The sequence below is a fragment of the Tamandua tetradactyla genome, chromosome 5, assembly GCF_023851605.1.
Source record: "Tamandua tetradactyla isolate mTamTet1 chromosome 5, mTamTet1.pri, whole genome shotgun sequence".
Classification (NCBI taxonomy): Eukaryota; Metazoa; Chordata; class Mammalia; order Pilosa; family Myrmecophagidae; genus Tamandua; species Tamandua tetradactyla.
The window spans coordinates 11,021,032-11,032,515 of NC_135331.1; the positions used below are offsets into that span (position 1 = coordinate 11,021,032).

The 11,484-nt window shown below is 44.2% G+C and overlaps 1 protein-coding gene across 2 annotated transcripts in view; it reads left to right on the forward strand.

Annotated features, from left to right (window-relative positions):
• Positions 1–10,836, forward strand: part of ATP2A2 (ATPase sarcoplasmic/endoplasmic reticulum Ca2+ transporting 2) — a 61,347-nt gene extending 50,511 nt beyond the window's left edge. The window contains exons 12-21 of one of the 2 annotated variants that reach the window (XM_077159824.1): positions 459–581; positions 672–890; positions 1,631–1,966; positions 2,511–2,731; positions 3,199–3,401; positions 4,536–4,621; positions 4,904–5,037; positions 5,678–5,795; positions 5,898–6,018; positions 10,021–10,836. In XM_077159824.1, the coding sequence (XP_077015939.1) occupies positions 459–581; positions 672–890; positions 1,631–1,966; positions 2,511–2,731; positions 3,199–3,401; positions 4,536–4,621; positions 4,904–5,037; positions 5,678–5,795; positions 5,898–6,018; positions 10,021–10,034 (1,575 nt within the window). In that variant the 3' untranslated portion in view covers positions 10,035–10,836. The other variant, XM_077159823.1, reaches the window with a different exon arrangement.
• The last annotated feature ends 648 nt before the right edge of the window (positions 10,837–11,484 follow it).

Here is an 11,484-nt window from a genome sequence, read left to right on the forward strand (position 1 = left end):
AAAAAAACTACCCCAGCCATATGTGGCCCTGGCAGCAGTTCCAAAACCATGCCAGGACACATTAGCCTGCACTGGATGGTCTCTCTGCCCAAGGGATGTCTTCTCCCATACCCACGAGGCTCCTGCTCACGCCCCCTCCATGTGCTTACTCACATGTTGCCTTAGCGAGACTCCCTGAGAACCTCATTTAAATTGTAATCTATGTGTACCCAAATTCTCTTATCCTTCCTTGGTTTTTCTTCCATAACACTTATTATACTTTCACATTCTAGTCTGTCTCTCCCAAATTAAGAGTTGAAGTTGTATGAGAAACTTCATGAAAGAATTTGTCTGTTTTGTCATTGCTGAATCCCCAGTGCCTGTTCATGCAGTAGGTGTTCAATGTATGTTTTATTGCGTGAGTGAAAAGTTTAGGAAGTTTGTCATCTGATGCTATTCCATATCTGTTCTCTTTATAGGTCATTAAACAGTTGATGAAAAAAGAATTCACCCTGGAGTTTTCACGCGATAGAAAGTCAATGTCAGTTTATTGTACACCAAACAAGCCAAGCCGGACATCGATGAGCAAGATGTTTGTAAAGGCAAGTACAGCAAACTGAAATGGAACTCTTACCCGGGTTATGATTCTGTTGAACCAGTAAATCAGATGGTTAATCTAAACCTGTTTCCAGGGTGCTCCGGAAGGTGTAATTGACAGATGTACCCACATTCGAGTAGGAAGTACGAAAATTCCTCTGACCTCTGGCGTCAAGCAGAAGATTATGTCTGTCATCCGGGAATGGGGCAGTGGCAGTGACACGCTGCGATGCCTGGCTTTGGCCACTCATGACAATCCCCTGAGAAGAGAAGAAATGCACCTCGAGGACTCTGCTAACTTCATTAAATATGAGGTAAGCTCATGAACAGTTCGGTCACCCATATCCCGCACACTATTGGGTTATAGCACTCCTTGAAGTAGAAAGTCAAATGGCTCTTGCTTTTGCCAAGAAAGAGGTATGGCTATTTATTTTTCTGCAGGGCGGATGAGTCACCCTTATAATTTAGGTTGCTGTTTCAAACACAGAGTTAACAATCTAGTAAAGATCTGTTACTTTCAAAGTGGAATAATCAAGGTTTAAGGTGAATCAACCCCTGAAACCTATTTTACAATTCTCAGGTGAAGTTTTTTTTTTAATTAAGAAAATTTATTCCCTTCACAATATCTGAATTGGGGGATTACCTCTCCTTTTCTGCCCATAGCAGAATTCCATCTGATCACAGATTTGACATCCTTTAGTAAAAGGGAATAAGCTTTGATGTTGTTATGGGGCTTCTAAAGCGGCCAATTTCAATAAGCTCTTATTCCTTAGTATATTTTCTCCCCGTTTAAAATACTGTTATGAGAGTTAAAGAATAGTTTGCTGTCAAGGGTTTAGAGATCTTTTTAATCCTTTCTGATTAATTGGCATCATTGGATTCATATGACTGTTAATATTAATCTTACATTGATACAGAGTCCTATAAAATTACAGAAATTTCCATCTTATAAGGAAATGCAGAAGCATTTGTTCTTAATGTTTAACTGGCCATGGTTCGGATTGGGGGGATAAAACAATTTCCTGTTTGAACACAAGCATTTTTCTTCCCCTAGACGAATCTGACCTTCGTTGGCTGTGTGGGCATGCTGGACCCTCCTAGGGTGGAAGTGGCTTCATCCGTGAAACTGTGCAGGCAGGCCGGCATCCGGGTCATCATGATCACAGGGGACAACAAGGGCACTGCTGTGGCCATCTGTCGGCGCATCGGCATCTTTGGACAGGACGAGGATGTGACATCCAAGGCTTTTACAGGCCGGGAGTTTGACGAACTTAGTCCCCCAGCCCAGAGAGATGCCTGCTTGAACGCCCGCTGTTTTGCTCGCGTTGAACCTTCCCACAAGTCTAAAATCGTAGAATTTCTTCAGTCTTTTGATGAGATTACAGCTATGGTAATTATTCTTGCACATATACAAGTGATTCAGAATGCACAGGCATCCAGTTTTGACCATTGAATTTTTTGTAATAGCTTCCTAATTTGGCATTTCTTGGCATAGTTTAACACCCAGAAGTGCCTTCTCAGTCAGTCAAATAGGAAATGTTTGCTTAGCTCATCTTTGGGTTGGTTAAAGTATTGCTGTTTCCATCTTTAAGTTTACTAAAATTTGATTCGGGATATAATTAATCAGCCTTCTGTCCTTTGGATAACCTTAAATGATATGTCCAAGTGAATGTTCTCTAAGAGACTTGTCTTTTGAAACCAGACAGCGGAAATGATACACTTAAATTTGAAGTCCCCTTTCTTCTACTCCCTTCTGAAATTTCTTTTGTACACTCATTTAGCAATTTTACCTTTCCCAGGTAAAATTTGCTTTCTGACATCAGCTTATAAAAGTGAAAATTTTACTCTAGCTCCTTCCCAAGAGACCCCCCCACACACACATGTAAGTGTTAGGTTGCAGGTGTCTGTCAACCACCCATCGGTTTCCCTTTCAGACTGGGGATGGTGTGAATGACGCTCCTGCTCTGAAGAAGTCAGAGATAGGCATTGCCATGGGCTCTGGCACCGCAGTGGCCAAAACCGCCTCCGAGATGGTCCTGGCCGACGACAACTTCTCCACCATCGTGGCTGCTGTTGAGGAGGGACGGGCCATCTACAACAACATGAAGCAGTTCATCCGCTACCTCATCTCGTCGAACGTCGGGGAGGTTGTGTGGTAGGTCCCTGTGGTCGCAGCACTTCAGCTTTCTCTGTCTAAAGCTGTGGGTTGTAAGGACCCATCTTCCAAATTTTCTCTTCGTGTTGCCAGCCTGGTCTTTGGGCAGGAGTTGGCAGGGAGGGGGCATGATGAGGGGATCCCTATGAAGGTTGTGGTTTGTACTTTGACCCTCAGAAAGGTCATCCACAGCTGCCCAGTATGTAAAGAAAAGGAGCTTAAATTGACCATATTAAACAGCATAAAATTCTTGGCCCTCTAAAAAGGAACTTTAATTTGAAATTGGGTAAAATCAATGTTTTATGATTGCCTAAAAAAGTTATTTCAGAAGTCGAACGGTAATTTCAACTAATCATTTTATTGTCCATTAGTTAGTTCTATGGGGAAAGAAGAGGGTAAGAGTACTATTTAAAATAATGGCCATGAATAATTTAGGGTCTTTCTCTTCTTTCCTTGCATGGTAACAGTATTTTCCTGACAGCAGCCCTTGGTTTTCCTGAGGCTCTTATTCCCGTCCAGTTGCTCTGGGTCAATCTGGTGACTGATGGCCTGCCAGCCACTGCCCTGGGATTTAACCCTCCTGATCTGGACATCATGAACAAGCCACCCCGGAACCCGAAAGAGCCACTCATCAGCGGTTGGCTCTTTTTCCGTTATCTGGCTATTGGCTGTGAGTACATAGTTGAAAGCAAAATATTTGGGCCTTAAGCCACATTTTTCTTCTGTTCCCCTATTTGGGTAGCAAAGAACTTGGGATGCCAGTGTGTACTTGCAGTTTAATGGAATACATCCAGTTTGCACCATCTGTTTACCTTAAAAGAAGTCTCTTCACAGTTAGTTCCCCTGTGTTTAGCATCCTATAGCCCTTCCTGGGGCTTTGTGAAAGAGCATTTCAACATACAAGATTTTCAGATTTAGCCCAGTGTGCAAAGAACTCTGACTGGGTCCTGCCCTCTTCGGGCTTATAAACATGATAGTAGCCAAGCTGTGAGACAAATTCCCGATAATTACATAAGGGAAGGGAACGCGGCATTTGTTGTCAAGAGGTGGTCTACTTAGACCTTGTCCTCCTCGGTGCTGGTTCTCTTCCTCATCTTACTGGAAAGCCAGTCAGGTCCCCTTCTCATGTTGTCAGTTTTTCATGTACCCTTTCATGTACCTTCCAGAAAATTTTTAGCATATAGATTTTTATTCCCCAGAAGCAGCACGATACACACCTGTACATGGAAACCTTTTTCTCAGTAGTTTTGGTATTTCCACATGAGTACTACATATATAGCTGCCTGATACCCCACTATAATCACTGGATTAGAGTTTATACACACTTGTAATTTTTTTGTATATTACCAAATTTGTGACTTTTTCTCACTCTGAAGTCTATTTTCTTCCCTATACCTCTCAACATAATTTGCCTTAAAGTCTTGGCTCGAGCTGGTCCTGAGATACCATGTTGCCTTCTGTGGATTACATGTACATCTGTAGCTTTGAAGCATTAGCTTGCTTATCAGAAAATGCCATGGCTAGTACAGAGGTTAATGGAGTCCAGCGGATGGTACGTCTCAGACAAGTTCTGGAGGAAAGGTTGACTGACTGGTACTTCTGTACCAAAAACACCCTCTTTCAGAAAACGCTGGATCTAGCTATTTGGCTGATGTGTGTGAGCAGGCTCTAGGAGCAGCAGAGGCTTCTGTCTCTATTTGTTTCTTCTGTCTTTCATTTTTATCTTTGTGGGGACCAGCCTTTGGTACCCTCTGCAGGTGTAGATTCCCCCCACTTTGTAAGCATCGTGACATTCTTTTCCCAGGTTATGTGGGTGCCGCTACTGTGGGTGCTGCTGCGTGGTGGTTCATTGCTGCCGATGGTGGGCCACGTGTGACCTTCTACCAGCTGGTAAGTAGCTGCCTTTCCTCCTGTACCTCAGAGGCAAAGCCTTACGAGCCCTCACACACCAAGCTGCCCTTGATCTTTTCTGGGGTTTGGATTTACTGTCAACATCCTGAGGCTTGTTCAGAAAACACGTTGCATGTAAGATTATGCTGAGGGACCAGGGCCTCTCTGGGAAATGGGGTAAAATCCCACAGCTGTACCTGTGGGTCTGGGTTTAGGGCTTGGCGTGGAATTAGCGCATGGGTCTCTTGCTTGAGTGGGAACGCAATTGGATTTTTGTTGCAGAGTCATTTCCTGCAGTGTAAAGAGGACAACCCTGACTTTGAAGGAGTGGATTGTGCAGTCTTTGAATCCCCGTACCCGATGACAATGGCACTCTCTGTTCTTGTAACCATAGAGATGTGTAACGCCCTCAATAGGTGAGTGAGTCTTCACGGCAAGCCAAAACTGGCACCTTAACTATAAGGACACTGAGTGATGGCGTGTGAGTCACGGTTGATTGAGGAGCACAGGGAAGCTCTTCCCTCCCGCCCCCCAAAAAAGAACAGGCAACACCAGTTTTTAAAGCATAACTCACTTCCCCTCCAGGAAGTGTAAGTAGTGGGAGTGCTGAGCCGTGTGTTTCATCAGTCTTCCTTAAAAGACACAGTGGATGTCCAAAATGGGAACTTCACTACCCCATCTGCTGGGGCCCATCCGGGAGGGGCTCCTGCCCTTTACCATTGAAACAAATAGTATCATCCAATTAAGCCAGTGATAAAAATGGCTGTTTCTAAATAGGCTAACGTGACAAGGGAAATGGAAATCAGCTTTGAGCCTGCTGAAATGAAGTCTTCTGTGCCAGAGCCTAGATTTAAAATTGGAAGTTTGTCCTACATCTGAACATTCTCTTCCTTCATTTTGCTGCAGTAGAGACTTAGTAAAATTAGGTCAGTGACCAAAGCAAAGTTAGAGGTTGCCTTTTGGAGTGGTAGTTCAGAACTAGCCCTTGTGGCAGCTTTGTGGTCTTTTTGTGTGTAGGTTGTGTGAGCTCACGCACCATTCCTTATTCTCCTCTAGTTTGTCTGAAAACCAGTCCTTGCTCAGGATGCCGCCGTGGGAGAACATCTGGCTCGTAGGCTCCATCTGCCTGTCCATGTCGCTCCATTTCCTGATCCTTTACGTAGAGCCCTTGCCAGTAAGTGGACGTGTTCTGGGTCCAGTGGCAGGGTAGGCACTGGGGATGGCACAGCCTCTCCTGGCAAGCACTGAAGCGTGACGAGGCATCTCTGTGTCCCAGCTTATCTTCCAGATCACTCCGCTCAACGTGACCCAGTGGCTGATGGTGCTGAAAATCTCCCTGCCTGTGATTCTAATGGACGAAACACTCAAGTTTGTGGCCCGCAACTACCTGGAACCTGGTAAAGAGTGTGTGCAGCCTGCCACCAAATCGTGCTCGTTCTCGGCATGCACCGACGGGATTTCCTGGCCGTTTGTGTTGCTCATAATGCCCCTGGTGGTCTGGGTTTATAGCACAGACACTAACTTTAGTGATATGTTCTGGTCTTGACTGACAGTTTTACATAAAGAAGATGTTTAACTTAATTTTTTTATTGTTTAAAGCAACTGTCTATTTCTGCTGAATTTTCACATGAACATATTGGCTGGTGAAGGAGGTTTCATACTCTAGATTTTGTTTTGCTTTTTCTGACTCCAGTGGGGCAAGATTTTCCTTTTTTATATACATAACTAAAGTGTCCATTGACATGTACAGAGAACTAACACTATTTTATGCAAATATTTTTTTGTAGATGAAAAGCATGTACAGTGTTCTGTTTAATACTCATCCTTGTATAAAAATAGTCGAGCCAGCAGACATTGTCAGCAAATTAATTGGCAGCAGATTTTAGAAAATGAATGTGTGTGGTTTTTCTAAAACTAAATAGCATGTATTGTGTCTTTTGCATGATCATCTGAATTTAGTTTGATATCACAGTCTGATTTTTACTCATAAGCCAATTTTTCTGCACTGAGCAGAGTACTGCTACCTCAGTCAGTATTTTTTGGTTTGCCACTTCCCTCACCCTGCTCGTGCCCTCTGTTCACCTCCACCATCCTTATTCCCAGCCCCACTCGGCTTCTTCTCCTGTAGGGTTTTGATGGTTTTGTTTACATCAGTCTTAATAAGAGGTATGCCTGTTCTCGCTTGTGCAGAAAACATGGTTCCAGATTCAATATCTACTGGGTTTGTGTGCCCTCACGTGGTTTTTAAGATTATTTATTTAAATGTCTAATGTGTGTTTTATTGTAACAGACATTGTCTTGCCAACATTGCCTATTTCAGTGGCACTTCACAATCTAGTTTAAAAAGAAAAATAAAACATTTTAAATGGGCAGAAAAATAACTGTCTTGGTTTTAACTTTTACATGGCTTAGATTTAACTACCTAATAGACGGGTCCATCGTTATTTTAAAGTTCTTAGCTCAGAACATTAGCATTACCTGTTCCAGCAGGGGAGGGTCCTGCTCTGCTGTGTAGACAGCTGTAGGAGTTATGTTTTCATGTATAGGCACGAGTTGTCACCTGTGATTTACATTTCATGCAGGTCTCTGCTGGCCTGCTTTAGCCTGGTGTGGCTTGCATATAAGGCTGGGTGTGTGTGGGTGTGTTTTGTAAAACCTGTAAATAGCACATGACCAGTGAACATAGTGTATAGAACTATTTTTATTTTGATGTGGCACTAACCACCACCATCGTTCCTACGGTAAATGTTTGCGCATGTTTCAAGATCAGTCTTACCCGAGAGTGTGTAAGTCATTAACAGTCCTAATTGTGGTGTTTTTCTCCAATGCCTTCCAACATTCATCAACTAAAGTGAGTATTTTCTTCCCTGCAGTTTGGATGCTTTAGCCTAAAGGTGGCCATCACAAAATGAAATAGCTGTGTGATGCTAACGAAAAAGTAGTAGCTTCCTTCATCCCAGGCCCCCTGTGTATGCCTCCGCTGTGCTCCATGCGTGCCCTGGGAGCAGCTCTGGTCCACGTGGTTTCAATGGGCGGGTGGCTTGGGAGACTCAGGCCCAGCATTTGCTCACCAGAAGGGTGACTCCAGTAGACTCCACACTGCCTAGAGCTGTGACTCAGCAGGATGGGGAAGTCCACGGCAGAGAGAAGGAAGCCTAGCAGGGCGAGGGAGCAGGGCCTGGCCTAGTCCCGGGGTGAAGATTCACAAAACCTCTTAGGGTTCTTTTGACCTTTGTTGGCTGTACAGAATTGTCCCAGAACGCTGCTGCCTTGTTCATTAGAGAGCCAGAAGCTAGCAAAGTATAAGTCAGCCAGTGAGATCACTCAGGCACTGGGTTCGTCTTAAATAGGCTATTTTTCTTCCTCGCTTCTGGGTCCTGTCTTTGGCAGCAGGGTTGTGTCTTATCTCTCCAAGGCGCGAAAGACAAGGGAACGGCAAGGTCAAGTACAGTTATTACGATGTGGCTCTGCACAGCCAAAAACCAGCCCATCGTTAGCCAGGATATGAACAGCAGCTCCCTCACTCCCTAGGAGTTTTCTTGTGAGAGCACATCTGGTTATTAGGCCAGCCAGATCAGTGAAAAGATGTGATGTAAATGCATATAGAGTTTGTGGAGATGTTAATGGATATCAAGGACAAAGTTCAGAGGTCAAGTTTAAGAGCAATAGAAGCTGATCCTAAATGCAGATCCTGGCCCAGCTCTTTTGAGGCTTTCCAAGGCTGTTTGCAGGGTCTTTTGGCTCTCAGCAGGAAAGGAAGCTGTTTGCACATTTTCCAAGCAGAAAATGGCAGGTGGTGGGGGGTATTCTGTAATTCATGACAATGGGTTGAGTGAATCACATACAAGGAGTATGTTTTAATTATAAACCAAAATTGGGTACTGTATTATTCACTGAAAATCAATCAAACCATTTAGGCACATTTTCGTCTTCAGTTCCTAGATTTAGTGGCTTTTACAAGATGCCCGACAGTGTGGGCCACTGTAGGGTATCTGGGCCACCTGTGACCTTGCCGTTCCCTCGTCTTTGGTCCTGCCGGCCCATCGATGCTGTTTGAGCACCTACTTCCCCAGGCCCAGACATTGGGGAAGAACTGCCCCAGGCCTGGCTGCTTGAGAAGCATATGCCAGTATCTAGTCCTCAGTGACATCAACTCAGGCCACCCTCCCTCAAGGAGGGAAAGTCCCAGAGAGGCAGCAGGTGCCCGGCCCCATCCTCGCTCAGTGCCTGTTTTTGCCCCTGCTCAGTAAGTAGACAGGCAGGTCATCGTCTGACCTACCATATACCTGCCATCAAGCAGCCCTGGCCTGCAGTTTGGCTCTTTCCTGTCATGCGAGCAGGTCAGAGGCCATCCTTTCGGAGCATTTTGCTTTTTACTGCCCCATGCCTCACCTAGTCTCTTTGATAGAACTTTGCCCCTTGTTGGGAAGACCGGTAGGTTTGCACCCCTAACTGGGCTGCCCCTAGTAGCATTTTTAAGAAACATAGGGGCTTGGTCCATGAGTCTTTGTGCAGAGAGGCAGGGCAGCTAGCCAGCTTCCCTCACAAGCAGCTGCTACCACACCAACTTCAAATTGGGACCTCAGTGAATATTCATGTGGCGAGCAGACTGTAGGGATAGCAGCAGCCACAGCTATTAGCTCAGGCTCGGCCAAACCTCACTGCTGCTTGGAGCCAGAGAACGCTAGGTGTGCAGAGCTGATGTCCTCTCACCTAAACCACCTCATTCTGTCACACCACCACTCGGCAATTAACGGTAAAGGGGATTTTCAGCTTTATGAAAAAGAATGGTGGGTGGACCATGGTGGCTCAGCGGGTGGAGTTCTTGCCTGCCATGCCAGAGCCTGGGTTCAATTCCTGATCCCTGCCCATGCAAAATAAAAAAATGGTGACATTCAGCCCTGGTACAGCAGTTTCCTCTTTCTAGGACTATGCAGGGTGTGGCCTCCAGCACAGTGCTGGCTGTTCCTGGAGAAGAAAGGACAAAGCTAGAAGGCTGTGTTGGGATTGCTGCACTGCCCACTACTGCTTAATCTTTTTTACGCTTTGCACTGCTAACCAATAACTTTCCTTCTCTTGCCCATTTCACTTCTGTTAGGCACCTGAAGTAATGTCCAACTAAGTGTCTGCCTGGTGGGGTTCTCCTGCAAGCCAGGGGTGGCCTTGGCTCTGTAGCCAGACAACACGAGGGTCTGTGCTGCTCGGTCGACGCTCTCAGATATTACGCAGCAGTGTCACACGTCTCAGGGACAGTTAATCAGAAATGCTGGTCTTGAAATCTTTAATGATTAAACTGAATATCCCTTTTCATCTGTCACTATCTTAATCTCAAATAAATTTATTCTAACATTTCTTCCCCATATTTCATAAAGCTGATTTACTCTCTCTTTCCTTTTCAGCAATACTGGAGTAACCGCTTCCTAAACCATTTTGCAGCATTGTAAGGGTGTTCGGTTGCGTGCATGTCCATTTTTAGCAACACATCTACCAGCCCTCTGCATGATTGATGTGGGGGAAAAAGAAAAGTAGGAAAAAGTTTCCCCAACTCATTGTGTGTTAATATGGAGGAAATGTGTATTATCAATGGGGTTTTTAGATTTTAAATCAAAATAATAATTACAAATGTACAATTTAGCTTAATGAATCAGAAAGGCTCTCCAGAGAAGTTTGGTTTCTTTGCTGCAAGAAGAATGAGGTTCTGAAACCTTAGCCAAGAACTTAGAAGCCATCAGCCAAGTCTCCATATTTCTCTGCAGAATATCACAGCTTATATAAATGTACAATATTCAATATTGATTGTAATGCATGCCTTCAATTGTAAGTAGCCAGATTTCTCTATGGTGTCATTGGAACATGCTACTTTTTAATTGGCCCTGTACAGTTTGCTTATTTATAAATTCATAGAAAACACTACAGGTGTTAAATGGTTAAATTGTAGGCATCCAGTTTATAACGTCAGTTATTTTTGAGTGTACAGACAGCTCTTTTGCACTGTATTAAATGTAACTTATTTAATGAAATCAGAAGCAGTGGAGAGATGTTGGTACAGTACGAATATTGTGATGCATTTATCTTAATACAATGCTAAATGTCAATTTATCACAACGCATGTTTGACTTTAGACTGTAAATAGGGCTCAGTTGTTTATTTCTGTGCTGGTAACAACACATAGTGCACAGACATGGTTTCAGGTAAATAAATCTATTCTACGATAAGCCCTTGGTGTGGTGTTAATTGTTCTGTGCTGGGACACTGATGGCAACTGAGGGTCTCACCCTGGGGGGGCAGAACGACGGCTGCAGGCACTTGCAGGAAGAAACTTTGCCTTCTGTTAGGATAAAAAGAATCACAAGTTCTTGACCTTGGTTTTCTAGGTGAGCGAGCATGACGGTAGGCGGCATGCTCGTGCAAAAACAGACTTATGAAGTATTCCCACCCTGGCTCCAGTGCCCCCTAAATATAGGGAAAGCCAAGTGTGGCATCAGGGTGTGCAGATTCCCAGAAGAAAAAAACAACTCCACTCCTGAACATGGTTAAGAAAGCTGAGACTATACTTCCAAAATTGTCAGTAATCTAAAAAAACTTGGCTGGTGACTTAAGTGATGGACAGATGCTTCTAATCAAGTTGTACATTCCCTGCAAGAAAAGAGGTGAAAATACAACCAAAATGGGTACTACAAGTAATCCACTTAATGGCTAGGGCTTAATTGCCAAAGATGGGTTTGGGGTGGGGCTTTCACTTTTTTCCAAGCTGTCTAAGATGGTTCTTTTATCCCTTCAAAAAAGAGCAGGGACATAAGGATAAACTGCATCATTCCATAAGTCTAATAAACCAACAGTAAGTTCTGTTGACTCTGTAGATG